Raw genomic sequence first — 18225 nt, forward strand, 5'->3', positions numbered from 1 at the left:
AGAAGTGGTGTCTGTGAGCTGGTGTGAGGAGCCAGTTCTCACCAGGGGTAGAAGTGGTGTCTGTGAGCTGGTGTGAGGAGCCCTTCCTGCTCTGGGTACCCTAGGAGGATTTGTAGGGCAGGGCTGACTTACCTTGGAACAAGAGTTCTGAGACTGAACAACCTGACCACGAGGCTCTAACTGAAGCTCATTGTTTTATTTACTGAGCCTTAGCTTCCTCAAGCACCACATACGGCTGTTGGTAGAATTATAGGAAACAGTCCCGCATGCTGGGTGATGGTTTTGTCCCTTGAGGTACCCCCCCAACCCTGGAACTCCAGACATTAGCGGACAGGGCTCTCCTGCCCTCAGCCCTCTTTTCTCTCTCTTCACTCTCTCCTGTCCCTGGCTCGGCCTTGTGGTGATATCCCTACATCCCTACTTGTTCCTGCCTTCCTTTCTCCCAGACCACTGCTGTCCTACCATTCCGTGAGCCCCCGGCACAGGTTCTTGAGGGCTCTTTCAATTCAGACCAATGCAATTTTCTCATGGAAAAAAAAAACCCGTAATTTGGTTAATCACACCAGTATGGGATCTGGGCCTGATGGGGAAAAAAGGAAGTGCAGGCGGTTCATTCCAACAGCTGAGGACATAGGTCTCCACTGCCCAGGACCCTAACTGCTCCTTCAGGCTCTTTTTGGAGGGTCATCCCAAGCCTCACTAGAGGCCCCCTGTTTTCCCTGGTTGAGTCCCCACCTGATTCTAGACCTCTTTCCTAGGCAACCATGAGAGTTGGGTTGGGGGATCTCAGAGCCCCCAGACTGGGTTAGCTGGGCCCAGCACCTCAGCTGTAGTCTCCTGTAGGACATTCTCCTGAGCCTTGGCGAGGGAAGGCTCAAAGCAGGGTCATGGGTAGAGTCTTAGAAGTTCGGAAGGGCTGGGTTGTCTGCAAGCCTCCACTGAAATGTGGCATGCTGTTCCAGACTCAGGTCCTCCAGTCCCAGCTGCCCTGCAGGTAGGACAGGAAGGGACCTGCCGTTGCTTGTTATCTACAAGGCCTCTTAACCAGAGGAGTCCAGAGCTGTGTGGTACTGAAATTGGGCCTTCTCTGTGCACTGAGACCTGCCTTTCACGGCAGAAGGCTGGGGTCACCTCTTTTTCTACTTTCCCAAAGGTGGTCCCATGTACCTGGAGTCAGCTTAAGCAAAATGTGGCTGATTCTAGCTTCAGCTTAGGCAAACCATGGCTGATTCTAGCTTTGGGAAGGTGCCATTTGCAGAGCAGCCCGCTGAGACTGGCTTAGATTTATTGACTATGTGTGGCATGTGCTGGAGCGGAGTGGTGGGTCCTGACCCCAGGGAGGTGCTGAAGATGGTGCACCGTGCACGGTGAAAGGAACCTGACCCGTGATGCCAGCTACAGCTCATTCCCTCCCTCAGACTCAAGACCAGCCACCATTCATGGCCATTCATGGTCTCCCAGAGAGCCACATGCTCACCGCACACAGCGGACCCATGCCAGCCTCAATGACCTTATTCATACATGCCCAGACACATGTGAAGGTCACCCATAAATACAGACGGCCACATGGATCCAGAAGATTTATAGACCACATGTATTTAGCCTCCCCAGGCTTCCATGGAAGTACAGACCACATACTTTCACACAGATGTTTCTCTCTCATGACCCAAGGGAACATGCTCAGCTGTGGTCATATGACGGTCCTTAGAGACACACCATTATGGATGGCATGTGCTTAGGTCACCAGTAAAGTGAGAGCCCCCAGTTCCCCAGAGAGAGAAAAAAAGTCAATTCTGATGAGTGTACCAAGTTTCACAATGAGAAAATCCTTTCAAATGCTATTAAAAATTTCCTTTGCAAAATAGAATTTGTTTTGAATCACACCGAAGGTCTGAGGTTCTGAGAGGAGGCATTTTCTCCCAGAGAACCCTGACTCATAATTACAGTCCTGGTGTGTGTGGAACTGTGTGAGCATGTGTGTGGATGAGCATGTGTGTCCTGGCCCCACTCCCCGGCCCTGGGGAAGGAGGAGTGAGTGAGAGAAATTCTGCAGAATCCGGATGTTTGTTCTCTGGCTTCTGGGTCCTCCAAAGGCAAATAAATAGCTCTGGATGCCAGCCTGCCCGCCGGGTGGGACTGTGAGTGTGTGAAGAGCCTGCTTCTCTGTCCCTGGAGCTCCCCCAGCTGGGATCCTGTGCAGCAATGCACAGTGACCAGGTCCTGGCCAGCTTCTGCTGTGCCTCTCTCTGGGGATTGGTTCTTGCAGCTGAAAAAGGAAGGTAGCGGGAAGGTGAGGCTGGAAGGGCTTCTCTTGGAGGCGGAGGTAGGCAGTGAGACTCGGGACCTAGTACAAATGAGAAAAGGCTGGGAGGAGACACGGAGCGGGCAGAGAGTGCAGACCCAAGACATGGGGTCTCAGCCTACGAGGTCTCCTTACCAACTCTCTGGTTCACTGGAGGAAGTGCTAGATCCCTGAGGCCTGGGCCCTGCCCTGCTGTAAATGGGGGGACCTGGAGAGAAGACGAGATGACAACCAGGGAGCAGAGCTGGGGCTCTGGAGGACCAGACCAGGGCGAGAAGATACTGGGGTACAGGAAATGGGGAACAAAGATGCCAGTGGGGGAGGGTAAAGAGGGTCATGGTTAAGAGGCAGCTGTTGAGCAGAGACCTGAGTTTGAAGAGACTGAGAAAGAACTCAAGTGACAGTGTCCTCTGATCTTTTTGCTCCTCTGGAGGTAGCCACGGGAACCTTGCCAAAAGCTCCTCACTGCCTAGGAACTCAGAGCGCATTAGGATTTGAGGAGCCAGGGCCATTCCACAGGGGGGACTCATGGGTCTCACTTCTGTTTTAGCAGGGTCAGGGAGCCCAGCGCGGAACACATCCCAAAGGAAGGGGCATGTCTGAGATGAACCCTGTCCAGAGAATCCTTCACCCCAGCCCCCAGTAAGAAGGGCTATTTTTAGGGATAATAAAAGTGCTCACACATTCCAGCAGGGGCAGGGAAAGGGAGAGAAGGGGCAGGAGTCAGAGCAGAGTGTGTGGGGAGGGTGGGGGAAGGGGACTTCTCTGGTTCTGCCTTCAAGGGTTTCCCTAGGAGGAGGGGGTCATCCCTGCCTGCCCCTCCAGTCCTGTCTCCAGGGTCCCCTCCTGGTTCTCCTGTGTTTCCTTACTTCTGAATTGGTCTCTGTCCCCACCTTTCTCATAATCCCATTCTCCTGGGATTTGGGGAACAGCTGGGATGGGCTAAGTTGTGAGGATGAAGCCAAATACAGTCACAAGAGGAAGCAGTGTGAGGCTGTGGGGTCTACAGACACCAGAGAGACATACCAAGACAAGCAGACACAGAAGTCCCTGGGGAGGTACAGAGCCAGGACGTGGTACCCAGGCAGGTACCATGGGACAGCCCAGCATTAGACCCCTGGTTAGCCTTTCCTGCCTGCTCTCTGCAGGTCACACATCGCTCTGGGCCAAGCCTGTGCCATTTAGCATTTATCATCTCCTGTGAACACAGCAGGGAAGAAGATGGTGGAAGAGTAGGAGACAAGAGACTCTACTCAGGCCTAGATCGAGACACCAGATCCATTCCACACTGGAGAGTATCCCTTGACCAAAGCAGCACTTGAGAGGCCCAAAGCCACAGAAGAGAGGGGCCTGCACGTGCCTCTAGAGGACAGCCCGACTAGTCTTTTTGCCTCCTTTGGGCTTCCATACAGCCTATACAAACTGTGAATTCATTGCAAGGACAACTGAGGCCCATAGACTCTGGTCCCATACGGATTCCCACGAGGGCTGGGCTGGGGACAATGTCGTATGTAGGAAGACTTCCTAGAACAGGTGATTGCTCTTATTGGGGGTCTCGATCCAATGGCCTTGGGCTTTTTCCCATCCTGAGACGATCCTGAAGAGCAGGTCCATGGCTTGCCAGGATACCTTAATAATGCTGTCAAGAGTTGCCAATGAGAAGCACCCTCTCATTTCATAGACTCTTCCTCTAGGACTCTCATCATGGGCCCCAGAGACCTCTACTGCCTCCAGGCCTGGGGCCTCCAGCAGAACTGGGGGCCACCCTTCTGCTGAGGAGTGCACAGGCCTCTTTTGGGGGCCAGCTGTGCCAAGAGCTAGGCGGGAGAGAGCGGCTATGAAGGGAGCGTCTGCTGTGTAGGGTCCCGGGTGAGAGGACCACTCACTGGCTTCCTCACTCATTCACTTTCATTTGACAGCCGTGTCTTTCTGACACTGGTCCAACTAGGCACTCAGCATCCCTTTCTCCTGATTGGGTCATTATGTCTGATTTTGGGAGGCTTCTAGACTTGCTGTGTCAAGATTTTAACTTAACTTCAAGGGCACATGAGGGGTGGGGTACAGACATTCAGGCTCATGGAACCAAGAGCTGGAGATCAGTCAGCCCACCAAGGCATTTTTTTCCAGGGCACTGATGCCCTCGGGTCCCTTCTTTCCTGTACGCTCTGGGGAACAGTGTACTCACCTCCTTACTACCTAGGCATCTCCCCAGGTGCAGCTCTGAGTAACCAGATGCTTATACTGGCCTCCACTGAATGTCCCAGTGTGTTCAGATCAACCCTCATGGTCACGGAGATGGGAAGCCAAGACGACTGGGCAGTAGTGGCAAGGAGGTTATGGTGATGTGCTCAGGAGCTGTGCTGTGCTAGTGAAAACCCCGAGGGCTATGGGGACAGGGGCCTACTGTGAGGAGGAGGCAGCTGAAGGTGGGGAGGGTGGCAAGAAGCCAGAACCTGTCCTCTATCAACATGATCTTATGTCTGCTAGGCAGAGCCATCACCTCCCCCCATACTCTCCTCTTCCCATGTTAGCTATTCCCTTATCCCTCTCATTCAGACTTGAGAGAGGACAGATTGGGAGAATTAACAGCTCTTACCTTCCCCTCCCAGCTCCTTTCTTCTTTCTAACACTACACCTTGCCCTGGATGGCTCTAAAGGGCGAGGGACAACTGTACGTCCTGGGACAGAGTGGGAGTTATGGGGGGGGGGATTATGGGGGGAGTTATGGGATGAGAGGATCCAACAGAAAGACTGAGTGCCTCCCTCGGGAAGTGGGAATTTCCTCGGGAGGCGCCGGGACAGGCACAGGTGTATTCTACAGTGCACGTGTCTCCAGTGTGGCTCAGAGGCTGGAGACGCGGCCCTGTTGGAGTAACAACTGAAGCCAGAGTCTACGAAGGGTGGTGGGCTAAGGGAGAAGAGGGCATGGTAGGGCAGTGGGAAGGGGGAAAGGAGGAGGAAAGAGAGGAGAAGAGAGGACAAGGGAGGTTCTTCCTGTAGTACTAGGCTCTTGAGTTGTCAGTGACTCCTTTCATGTCCCCTTCTGTCACCTAATCACCCATGGCCATAGTACATTCTCCCTTCTTGCTCTTCCGCCTCCCCTCCTGGGGATCTTCCTTGTGGAGTCTCTCTATGCTGGGGTATCATTCTCATGTCATCTGAGCAAGGATCCTGCTCTTCATCCTTGTCCTTAGCACCTGCCCTTAAAGAGGAACGATGAAAGGCAGCTCTCAGGAAAGCAGCAGCAGCCTCTGGGAATGGGGAGTAGGGGATGGGGATGCAAATTCTTGGACCTGTTCCCAGACCAGCTGAGTCAGAAACTCTGGGGGTAGAGCCAACACTCTGTATTTCAATAGCCCTCCATGTGATTCTGGGGCATGCCAAAGTTTGGAGACCACTGAGGGACAACCTGCAACTACAGCCAGTACCCGAGAAAGCAACCTCCCTTCCCCTCCACTACAGTCACTCAGGGCATTGGTATCTGAGCTAGCCCACCTGTCATTTGCGTTGTCCAACGTCACCTAGACTTCTTCATTTCTTCTGCCTCTGGCCCAGCTCAGCCCTGCTATGGGGAGGTCTGTGGATGCAAGTGTTAGCACACACAGGCAGCTCTTAGGGCAGGTGGCAGGCGTGGGCGGCTAGGGAGGGAAAGAGCCACCTTGTCCTGCTTCCTCTGTTTCCTGATTTGGTGGCTGGGCAGCTGTAAGGAGCTCAAGAGGAGATGTGGGGTGCTGGGCTTGAGTTTGGGGCTTCCCTACTCTGAATTTCAAGGAGTACTACTGGATAGATCTACTAAGTGCTCTAGCTAAGCCCTGGCAGTGGCCAGTGGCAGCCATGTCCTGGACATAAGGATGGACACACTCCCCTATTCTCCTGAAAAGCTTATGTATGTATTGCTTACTAGGACAGGACGCCAGACACCAAAGGGGCAGGTGGTGTCGGCTCTGGACTTCTGACTTTCTCCACCGAGGCCACTTTCTGGAACTCCCATTCACAGCTGCACTTCTTTTGTTAGGCGTTTTCTCCCCATGTTCTCTAGATGACTTCTTGGAGATCTGGGGGAGGAGTAGGCAGGAGAGACAGGAGTGGTGGGGGTGGGGAGGATGCAGGGAAGAGAAGGAGAGTGGGCAGAGAAGCCATCTAGGAGGAAGAGCCAGGATGTGGAGGTGGAAACCACGTGAAAAGATAGGAGAGCAGCGTGTGACAGATGGACGTCGACTAGGCACTGATGGGGAGAAGCAGAGAGGCACCTGGAGGGACCAGGAGAGCCTGGCCCAGCGGGGAACTCCAGGGTCCTGGGGGGACTGCCCATTGGAGGGGGATGTCAGATTTCAGTCTGTGAGAATGGCCCCTGACCTTGCAGGCCAAGAGGGGAACCAGAGTCAGCGAGATTACATGAATCGGTGGAGATGGTCCCAGGATACAACGTGGGTCATGACTTTCTTGTAGGGGGTCCAGGTGCCAAGCTGTGACGAGAGCAGTTGGAGGGTTTGTGGAGGGGAAAAGACATGGAAGATTACAGAAGTGAAATAAGAGACCCTCTTAAGCCAGTGACCCTTGGCTCAAGGCCATCTGTCCCTGTGGGGGCTCCAAGGTCTCTGTTTTCACATAATCTTGAGCTTTACGAAGGAGTTAGAAGCAATTCAATCTGGACCCTCTGCTCTCCCCAAATGAGTGCAAAATTCTGATTCAGGTCCACGTTTCAGAAAACTAGCAACCTCCCTGGTTTTAGAGAAACCCTGGTACCCACAGCCTCCCTTTTGTTGGTACCGGAAGAGACCAGTTTGTGGACGTGGTGCTGTCTGCGGTGCTGAAGGCAGTCTCAGCCCACAGCAGCAGGTGAACAGCAGGTAAGGGGGGCTGCAGAGAGCCAAGGGCTCTGGTCATCCTCCCACCCACCTACCTTCCATTCCCATCTTCTCACCCAGTTTTCCCACCCATTTTCCCACTTACCCGCCTGTCCACCATCTAACCACTCACCCATCCACTGATTTTCCCACTCACCTGCCCGTCTGCTTAAGCATCCACCATCTCCCCATTTTCCGTGCAGTCATCAGCTTACACATCCATCCACCCATTTCCCTGCCCACTCACCCATCTGCCCATCCATCCATCTGTCCATCCATCCGCCCACCATCTGCCCACTCTCACCTGTTTTCCTAATCACTCATTTACCCGTCCATCCACCATTCGCCTGTTTCTCAGCCTACCCACTCACCCTCATCAAATTAAACCGTAAAGCCACAGAACTAGAGGTAGCAGAGTGGAAAGACCCATTTATGCTAAGAAGGAAACCAAGACTCAGGAGAGGAAAGGGGCGTGTTCAAGGCCACAGGGAGCTTCTGTCGTCAATCTGGGGCAGGACTGGAAATCAGTGCTCTTGACTATACACCACAGGTTCTCCCCTGGGGTCTGGAAAATTGCCTGGTTATTATGCTGATATTTACCCTGGTGTTTGTTCACAAAAGCTGCAAGGACAGGAAATGTGACTGCCTCCACCCACCCTGAGCCAGGGCTCTTGTGTATGTACACAGGTGGTATGCTCTCTCACGCACACGTGTGTGTGTGTGTGTGTGTGTGTGTGTGTGTATGAGGAATCCACGTGCAGGAGAAGGATAAGGCACAGGAGCCTGTGGGCAGCGATGCCTGTTTTTCCTTTCCTCTTCTTTTGATAGTCCTGGGCTGTTAGCCCTATTTGAGGCTGGCTCCCCACTGTGCCTTCACTTCAGGTGTTGCCCCATTTCCCATTCACAGCTGTGTCCCCCAAGGCTGCAGCCCTGTCCTGTGAGCCTAGGCAGGCACGGAACTCAGCTTCCCCTCCCCCACTGGTGTAGTGGTCTGAGGTGGCCCATTTCCCTCAGCGCTTCCTGCATTCAGCACCCTACTACTGGGCAGGTCAGGCTTCAAAGCAGATGGAGAGATGGCTGCAGGGCTGGAGCCTCAACTCCAGAGGCTGCATCCTACTTACTCAGCCAAGGATGGAGAACCCTCCTTGCTTGTGGCCCAGCTCTCCCTAAGTTTTCTCTCCTCACTCCTTCCACACTTCCATTGCCCCGCCCTTGGCCTAAAGTAGCACAGAAAGCTGGTCAATCAGAACAAAGGCCAGACAAGAATAGCCAATTGGATTAAAGGACAGCTCAAGGTGTCCACCAATCAAAGCAAAGGGCAGGTTGAAGAGCTGGCCAATCAGAACAAAAGACACATTGATTTCTCTAAGCCCCTGGGGTTTGAGATGGGAGTTGGGTGCTGAGTATGCTTAGATAGGGTGGGAGATCTGGAGGTTTGGGTGAGCTGTGACTCAGCACAGATGGTCACTGTTTCTCTTTTAACCTCGGTTTTCCCATCTTTTAAATGGGAAGACAGCTATCTGCAGCCGTGGTTTTCTCTTGCATATAAGGCTCACTCCACTGCTTTGGCAACACTCCCTTGCTTCCTTGGCACACACATGGCAGCTATCACCAAAGTCAGACCCTCTCTGCTCTCTTAGTGATCCTCCTGCCTCCTGCCACATAGATCCCTGTCCTTAAAGCCCCAGTTTGGAGAGTGTGGGTCAAGAAAATGATTTTTTTTGAGGAAATTTTTCTGGGTTTGGGATCTTGCCTTGTGGTCTTCAGCCTTGATCTTGAGAGCACACAGTAGCCTGAGACAGTGCTGTGCCAGCAGGTGATACGGGGGAGGGGGCTCTGATCTGTGCTACATGAGGAAGTAGCTGTTCCCATGAGAACCTAGAAGGGCCTGACGTCATCGTCCTGGGTGTCTTCAGGGATGGAGGGCTCTGTGAAAGAGCAGTGGGGGACTGCCCAGGCTGCACCCGAGCAAAGCTCTGTGTGTGTGTGTGTGTGTGTCTGTGTGTGTCCGTGGCTCATCCTTCACCACCGTTCACCCAGTGGTCCCAGCATTTGCAGCGTGGCACAGGATGGTGCCAGCTTCTTGTGAAACCCTTTGGGCCCCCTGGTTTTTCAGTGGCCAAGGAGTTCAGCCCGCCTACTCTAGGGTGTCTGAGGATGTGAAAATTGGAGACAGAAGCTTTAAGCTAAGCCTCCCTAGCGATCTAGTCTTAGCCACATGCTGGGTTTGGATTCTAATGCCCACCTTGAAGGCATTTATCATAAATCTCATCTTGTCCTCTGGGACACAAGAAGTTGAAGGTGGTTTAGACACATTACAGATCTGAGGGGTTGGCACCTCCCCTGTTTGAGCTAACAACTTTCTATGAATATAACTCTGGTATTTCAGCATTTTCATTTTATCAGCTCTATGCAGTCTATGGGGTTCACTAGGACCCTCAACATGACATCATTTTCAGAGTCAAAGAGCCATGCCTCCTTCATTACTCACACGTCTCTGAACACGGATCTACAGGGAAGACATCAGGAAGGACTTCCAAGGGTTGGGGAGAGGGCAGCTGAGTGTATAGTGTGAGTCACCGTTCTGCCTTGGCCTCGTCCCCTGTTCCGTTACCTTTCTCTTTGATCCCCTTGGCTCTGGCCAAGTTAATGGAGCGAGAAGAAGGGACCTTTGTTGTCTCAGTTCCTGCTCTCCAAGGACGAGGCCTGTTCCTGGGAGGCGGAGGCTAGGAAGCAATCAAGGCTGACTTTGCCTTCCCTACTTGGAGTGGCCTCTGCTGTACTTGCCTTTTGTGCTCACCACCCCCTACCCCATGCTTGCTGCTTTCCGTCCAGCCCTAACTCAGCTGAAGCTAGGATGTGGCTACAGTGCCTGCAGCGCACAGAGGCCCCCTTCCTGCAGAGGAAACTGCCTTCCTCACTCACTGTGAGGCCTAGGCTAGGCCTCTGGCCCATCTCCAAGCCTCAGTTTCCCCAAATACAAGGTGAGGGAACTTGGACAGTCTATGGCCTTAGTACTTACTGCTAGAGTCGGATGCTAAAGACTCAAGTATCTAAGTCTTGGGCTCGCCTGACAGACACTGGGCCTGGGACTCTGCCTGGGCTACAGGCAGAATGACCCAGCTCTTTCTTCTCTTCCAGGATGCTTTGCTGAGACTGGGTGCTGTTATCGACATCGCCGGCCTGCGTCAGGCTGCCAAGGATGCCCTCTCGGCCGTGCTCCCCAGAGTGGTAGGTGTCTGCCCTCACGTGTCCTCCCTGCCCTCCCCAGCCTTTGTTCCAGTTCTGAGCTGCACCTCACCTTGCGCAGACTCTCACTTGGATTTGGGTGTGTGTGTAGCAGGAGAGATTGAGGACATAGGCGAGAATATCCTGGATGTCAGGTCTTGGCGGTGCTAGAGGGCCTGGCTGTCCTGAAGCTCACTCTGTAGACCAGGCTGGCACCGAATCACAGAGATCCGCCTGCCTCTGCCTCCGGAGTGCTAGGATTAAAGGCGTGCGCCACCACCGTCCAGTGCCATTGCTCATTCTTTAAGCAGAAGGCTGATGAACCCCAGGAGTCAAAGCAGCAGGGTCCCAGCTGTGCCAGATGGGGGATACAGGGGACTTTGGAGTATGGAGAATAGGGTTTGAACCAACATAAGGAAGATGGAGGACTTCCTGGAGAAGGAAATACCTGAACTAATCCTCTTGGAATCCTCTCCCTGTTCTGCACATCAGCGGCAGCTTTGGCTTCAGGAAACATGACCAGCTCAGGATGCAGCCTCCCCCACCCCACGAAAGCCTATTGTCCCTGACTCTGAATGATGGATGGACCTCCAGAGGCCCAGAGAGGGAGGGTATCTCACCAAGGTCACACAGCATGACAGAAACAAATGGGCTTGGCATCTAAGCGCCCCTAGTCTGTCTTCAGCTCTGACTTCCCCAAACCTCCTAGAAGTTCAGCACCCAGGAGGAGGGCTAATGACTGAGCTTTATTAAGCGTGAAATTGGTAGGAAGTGGGTGGTGTGTTGGCACCCAAAAATAAATCCTTTGGAAGAGGGTTGTGACTGACACAACATCTGCCCTGGGATGGAAGAACATCTGGATGGCAGGTCAGTGACTGTGGACCTGCCCTGCAAGCCTTGAGTGTGCGTGTGCATGCGTGTGTGTCTCTGTGTGTGCACATGCATGCGTGTGTGCATGTGTATTTGTGTGCTGCAAGCATGTGTGTGCTGTGTGCGCACACACATGTGTGCATGCGTGTGTACGTGCACGTGTGTGTGTTTGTATGTATGTGTGTGTTTGTGTGCGCCTGGCTTGGTGCCTAGACAACTACAGCCTAAAGCCTGGGCTTCGATGACAGCTGAGGTTCAAGAGGAGGCCCATGCTGGGTTGAACGAGCCCAGGCTTGACTGTAGAGAGGCATTGGGTCCTGGGAGGTGGGGGTTGGGGGAGAAGGAGGCTGCAGCACCTGGCTTCCTCATCAGCACCCATTGTGGCAGGCAGCCCCAGTGCAGATGGTGCTGATGTGTACAAAACGAAAAGCAACCCTCCTACCCAAGAACTCGGCTAAATTTAACCAGCGTGGCTGAGCATGAGAGTGGGAGGCGCGGGTGTGCAGAAGTGAAGGGTGGCTGCTGCCCCCTCCACCCCAGACTGCCCACCTTCTCTGTGGGGGGTGGACTCTTGGCCACGGGGCTCCCTGGTAGATTCTGAACCTGCTTGAGGAAAGAAAATAAAAACAAACAAACAAACAAAATGCTCCGGACTGGATGCCACGGAGGAGGTTGGGTGGAGCTGAGGGGAGGCAGCTCTCTCCAAGTGGCTCTTTGTCCCTGGATTTTGGCCCAGAAGCTGGGCATGGTGGTGGCTCATACTTGTGATCCCACTATTTGGGGTGGCCAGAGCAGGGCTGCCACAGTCATCAGCCAGCCTGAGCAACATGAGAGACCTTGTCTTGAAAACAAAACCAAAAAGCCTCAAACAAGACTCCCAGTTCAAACTCAGACCCTCATCACCAAGGGGGCTCTGGATAGTCCCAGAGTCTGCCCCTACCCTCCATCTCCTGGGTTCTGTAATTCCTACCCTACATCAGGACAACTGAACTTAGCTCAGAGTCACAGGAGGCCATGATAGGGATCTGTGGAACCCTCTGTGGAACATCCAAGGGCCACAGGAGTAGCTGGTGAGGTTGTGGTGGTAGGTTTGTGGTAGCGGGGTGTGGTGGCAGGGTTGTGGCGGGGTTGTGGTTTCTCCCAGTGCACTGCGGACCCTGTACTTACTGAGGGGAGAGCCTTCAGCAGCTCCTCCTGACCTCCCTGTCACCCTCAGCAAAGAGGAGGCTTCCCCAGCTTCCTGAAGAGAGAGTGTGTCCAGCAGTCATGGGGATTGGCCAGGGCCTCTAAGGGTCCCCATGTGGGGAAGTAGATCTTTGTCTGTGAGACAGCAACCAAGGCTGATCTGTCCTAGGTGTAGGGAATATTTCTTAAGACGAGCCTCTTTGCCAGCACAAATAATTCCAATCAGACCAAGTTAGACCGAATAAAGGATGCCCACGTGTAATGCAGTGCTCCTGGGTGGTGGGAAAAGCACGGCGAGGGGAGGAGAGCAGGAAAGACCTTGCAAAGCCTGTGGGAGTGGTCCTGACCCTCCTGGGGAGGGGCCACTGCTTGGTGGGCTTTCCCGGAGGTGGAGTCTGGACCAAGGCAACTCCCAGGGGAGGTGACCCGAAATGGATGCCAGAGGCTGGGGTGCCGCTTTCAATCAATCATCCCAGACTCCTTGGATATAGGGGTGTCAGGTGGCTGGGTTCTCACTTTTGACCAAACACTAGGGAGAGAGAATTGCTGGAAGTACAGGCAGTACTTCCAGATCACTCTGAGCAATGGTTGATCTAAAATGCAAGCTTGCTGAGCCTCTGTTCCCAGCTGTTTCTAAGGCCCTTCAACCCCAGCCCTGCTCACCCCCAGCCGGGCGCTGTCTTGTACCCCTTCACCCCATTGTCAGGTCTGAAAGCTTCTTGCTCTCTGAGCCACTTGGCCTACCTGTGTCAGTCAGTTCCAAGTGGGTCCAGTCACAGCTAATGGACTGCTTCTTTTGGGAAACCCTCCAGGGCCCCGTAGAGTATGGGCACAATGCCCTGGCTGTGGTTTCCTGGCTAGGATCATGGCAGTGTTGAAAGGAGAAAGCATCCTAAGCGAGTGTGGCTTGCATGCCATACCAAGTATGGTTTGCCAAATGCCTGAGGCTGTAGTTCAATGTGGGGTGATTGGCTCACACCTTGGGTTTTGGGTGATAAGTAAGGAAAGCAGTTGATTCATCGATCTTGCCTGTCCAACTCCTTCACAAACCACCAAGTTCTAGCCCCCAAGGCCCTGTGGCCTTGCCATGGAGAGACTAGGGCTGGACAGTCTCTCTACAGGGTCTCACAAGTGCTTTTGGTCCTAGGAGACTGTCTACACCTACCTGCTGAATGGGGAATCTAGGCTGATGAGTGAGGACCCCCCTCATGAGCTGCCACAGGAAGGAAAAATCCGGTAAGTCATTCTCTGCCTGTCCTCCGTCCTCTGGCTCCGACAAGAGGTCTCAGGGTTGAGGCACCTTCCAAGATCATCTGATCCACCTCCAACTCCAGTCTCCTAGCTAGAGTGGGTCCCCAGTTCAGGAGATGGGGTCCCCGTCCTGTGTTGGGGAAGTAGTGAGCAGGCAGGTTCTCTCTTTGCCTAATCCGTTTCCATAGTTTCTTTTCCCATAGAGGTTCGGTTTTGTTTTGTTTTGAATACAAAGTCTCACCATGTAGCCCAGGCTGGTTTTGAACTTGCAGTGAGCCTCCTGCTTCAGCTTGCCAAGTGCTGGGGTTACAGATGGGATCCTTCATGTACAGCTCCCATAGAGTTGGGATTGTTGTGGCTGTGCAGAGTCGGGTGGGAGGGGCCGCAGCGTTTCTCAGTCCCCGTCCCAGCATGCCATGAGCATGACCGTGCGGCTTGGGACCCCAGTATGTGCCTGCAGGGACACCCTGCACCTAAGATCAGAGAAAAGGATCTGCAGAAGTTTCTGGACTGCTACTACCTAGATTCAGGCCCCACCTCCCTATATGCCAGCTGCACATATAACCTTATGAAAACCAGACATCCCTTGTAGTGTGATTTCATTTTATTCTACTCTTTGGTGACATGGTGATAATAGCAGTACTTAGAGGGTTGTTGGGAGAATTAAATGATTGTGTTTAGTCTGCCATGGCAATCAGAATCCAGAGCTCAGCACCCCAGGGTCCCTGGTATCTCTGAGCTCAGTAAGTTCAGCTGCCTTATTTTCTCAGTCAGGACACTTTCAGAGACATATTCAAGAACACAGGCCAGGTGTGAGGTCAAACTGAGTTACAGTTCTCAGTGGGAGCAGGGAACACTGGGTCAGGAGCAGAGGGCACAGTGGGCACAGCGGGCACAGTGGGCACATGGCGATGGAGCTGCTTCCGGAAGGCAGTATTCTTTTGATTCAGGCATGCAGCTCTTTTGGTAGTACCTGGGCTGTTCCCCTGGCCACTCTTTGTCACAGAAGTCCTGGGAGAATTCTGCCTGGAGGTACCGGCTGTAAGGCGGTAACTTGTCTCCTTGAGTTCCCCTTGTGGGCAGAAGGAGTTGGCCCCTCCCACATTCCGGAGCCCTTCCCCTGGTCCTGTCTCCCTTTCAGTTTCTGCTCTCAGTGTCTCCCTGGAGGGTTGCTATGAACAAAGCCATAGACGCTCTAGCCTCTGTGTCCTATCTAGAGGTTCTTGCTTTGGACCGTCATGTAGTGTTGGCATCACCATTGGCAGGATCAGACCCTTCCTACTTTTGGGCAGTATTGACAGTTGAACACAGGGCCTCATGCATGCTGGGCAAGTACTCTGTTGGGTCTCATCCCCCAACCCACGTGTTGATACTTTTGATTTTGTGACAGTCTCACTAAGTTGTCCAGGCTAGCCCAAGATAACCTCACACATCTTCCCCCGACCTAACCACCAGGCCAGATCGTCTAAATCGTAAAGATAAATTTCCCTTTTCTCCTCTGAGCCAGCCCCTCCCACCCATAATTCTTCCTTTGATACTGGCTCACCTCTTCCAGGAAGTCTCCCAGCAGCCCGGGAAGGCGTTCCTGGGATTGGGAAGGTGTACAGAGTGGCCGACTCAGAAGACAGGAGGGGCCTCCAATGGAGCTTGCTCTCTCTAGCTCTCAGGCCAGGCTCCCTTGGGGAGTTGGTGGTATCTGCATGCAGGCAGCTTGGAGGGACTCTGACCTTCTGCATCAGTGGCCTGTTCAGCATCCTTTCTACAATAGCTACAATAGCTTTTCCAGGAAAGCCTTTGGAAAGGAGAAGAAAAGGATTAAAAGTGAATGTCCAAATGCAGTTAGCCCAGAACTCTGTTGTCAGAGTCCTCTTGTTCATTTCCCAGGTGCTCAGCCCCAAAATAATCACACAGAAACTGTGTTATTTAAATCACTGCTTGGCCCATTAGCTCTAGGGTTTTTTTTTTTGTTTTTGTTGTTTTTTTGTTTTTGTTTTTGGCTAACTCTTACATATTAATTTAACCCATCTCTGTTAATCTGTGTATTACCACGAGGCTGTGGCTTACCTGATAAAGTCCTAATGTCTGTCTCCGGTAGGGTTGCATGACTTCTCCCTGACTGCCTCCTTTTTCCCAGCATTCAGTTTAGTTTTCCCCACCTACCTCTATTCTTTTGCCCCATCACAGGCTGAGACAGTTTCTTTATTAACCAATGGTATTCACAGCATGCAGAGGGGACTCCCACATCAGAGCTCCATGGAGATGGGAGGCTAGTCCCTGCTGGGACAGAAAGACCAGGGATTCCAGAAGGCAGAAAGGACAAGAGGATGGGGTAGTGGCATCTCAGAGCACAGAACGTAGCATGCAGTCAGGCCACTTAGGACTAGGGGCAGAGGCTCAGACCATGTATCTATTAGGAATATTCCTAAAAATGAGCCTCTCCACTGATGCAAATAATCCCAATTAGATCAAATCAGGCCAAGTTAAAAGATATCCAGGTTTACTTGGATGTCTACGCTCTCGGGACCCAAGAGGGGAATGGAAAGCCGACAAGACCACCAAAGAGGAAGAGGGAGACCACGTGTTTATTTTCTGGGGAGCAGTTTAAATAGCCTGTGGGCATGGTCTTGACCTTTCCTGGGAGGGGCCAAGGTTTGGCGGGCTCAGGGGAGGGGGCTTCCAAAGAGGGAGGCCAGAGGCTGGGATTACAGTCCAGACTCTTTGTATAAGGGATGACAGGAAGCTGAGGTGATACTTATGACCAACAGCGTTCTCTTCTGGAGCGATTCTGCCTGACCACACTTGTGTCTGGAGGCTGAGTGAGTTCATGTTCACCATGAGGGTTGATGGGCCCAAGGGTGGCCTGGGCCCTGTTCTTGAATGTTTCCAGCAGAGTGAAGCTTGAGACCCAGTCATGTGGAAGGCAGATAGGCCTGGATTCCAGCCTAGCCTCATCCCTGCCTCCGTCTGCCCCACCCTAAGTGCCTCCCTTTTGGCTCAGTAGCCTAGTGAACGGCAGGTGCTTGGCAGTGCCCAGTGATTGCTAGCTGACCTATTCCCCAGCCCAGCTGAAGACTAACCTCGGTTGACCTTGAGAGAATGAGTGTCCTTTTGGCCTCACTCTTTTCCTGTGAAATGGGTGGACTAGGCTTCTCTCAGGTGTGAGCATCAGGGGTAGAGGATGCGTGAACTGGCTGTGAGCAGCTCTGTGGGGAGTAGTGGGGAGGGCTGCTGGCAGCTGCTGGAGGACAGACAGCAGCAGGCGGGACTGGAGACTGGATCATAAAGGCAGCTAAGGCTGAGGTGATGGGCCCACTCTGCAGGCGCTCCAGTGTGGTTTGCCTTTGTTTCTTCCCATGCTTGCTTGTGTGCTCTTTGCTCCCTTGGATCATCTTTCCTGCTCACTGTCAGTACATCATGAGACACGCACAGGGATTCCCTGCTGCTGAGAAAGAGCCGATCTTCACAGAGGGGGTAGGTCACCGTGGCTCCCCAGGGAGAATCTGGCCTCAGAGGAGTCTGGGACTGGAAAGCAGGAGACTTGGGCTCCAGAGCAATGCAGCTGTGATGACCATCTGATTGCTTTGTCCTTGGGACCCCTTTGCCCTTAGTTAAGATGGTGAGGTTGGCTCAGGTCCAACAGAAACCCTGGACTGGAGAGGAGAGAACCCTTGAAGCTCCTCATGCCAATCTCCTAGCCTGTTTCAGACCCCAACAAGACAGCTTCCACTTAGCATCCGAAAACCTCAGATTTCCCACTGTCAGGGGCAGGAACTTCCGCCCCTCCAGCTGCAACGTTGTCGTATCCTTGGCTACCATTTGCAGTGTGTTTTCTCAGGGCAAACCTGGTCTCTTATCGTGGCAGAATCCCATTGTCCATCTGGTTTGTCTTGGAGGACACAGTGACAGTCTGTTCCCATTTCTGAAGTCTTATATTCTGGTGGAGGAGAGCCAGGTGCTGGCCTAGATCATAATTTGTCTTCAAGGGAGAGATGAATGGTCAGAGGGAGAAATGAGTGTTCAGTGAGAGTGCAGGCTGAGGGATGGAGTCATAGTGAAGAGATGCAGGATCAGTGAGGGGTCGAGGGTCAGTGAAGGCATGGGGTTCAGTGAGGGATGGGGTTTAGTGAGGCCCGTGGTGGGGATGGAGCCTGGCCACACTGCATCCACTGGCAGCTTTCTTCTTTCTGTGCAGTCTGAGATCCCAGTCCACGGATGTGCTATCCACATTGAGGATGAGTTCCTACCTTAATGAACCCCATCCAAAACTCACATACACATGCCCAGGGATTTGTCTCCAAGGTGATTCCACGTCCTGTCAAGCTGAGAACCAATATGAACCATCACAGAGGCTGAGGGGTTGAGATCAGTGGAGGATCCAAACTGAGTTAGGGCGTTGAGGATAAGTTAAGTTGGGCTCTGTGGAACCCTGAGTTCAATTCCCAGCAACCACGTGGTGGCTCACAACCATCTGTAATAAGATTTGGTGCCCTCTTCTGGTCTGCAGGCATACACGCAGACAGAATATTGTATACATAATAAATA

General features: G+C 53.0%; 1 protein-coding gene across 5 annotated transcripts in view; it reads left to right on the plus strand.

The window, feature by feature from the left end:
- Pde2a (phosphodiesterase 2A) overlaps positions 1-18225 on the plus strand; it is a 90430-nt gene that overhangs the window by 48264 nt on the left and 23941 nt on the right. For all 5 annotated transcript variants that reach the window (XM_026790083.1, XM_005368786.3, XM_026790081.1 and 2 more), the window contains 2 exons: positions 10291-10380; positions 13580-13668. In XM_026790083.1, coding sequence (XP_026645884.1) covers positions 10291-10380; positions 13580-13668 — 179 coding nt within the window. The remainder of the gene's footprint in view (positions 1-10290; positions 10381-13579; positions 13669-18225) is intronic.

The sequence above is a fragment of the Microtus ochrogaster genome, unplaced genomic scaffold, assembly GCF_000317375.1.
Source record: "Microtus ochrogaster isolate Prairie Vole_2 unplaced genomic scaffold, MicOch1.0 UNK41, whole genome shotgun sequence".
In the NCBI taxonomy this organism is placed as follows: Eukaryota; Metazoa; Chordata; class Mammalia; order Rodentia; family Cricetidae; genus Microtus; species Microtus ochrogaster.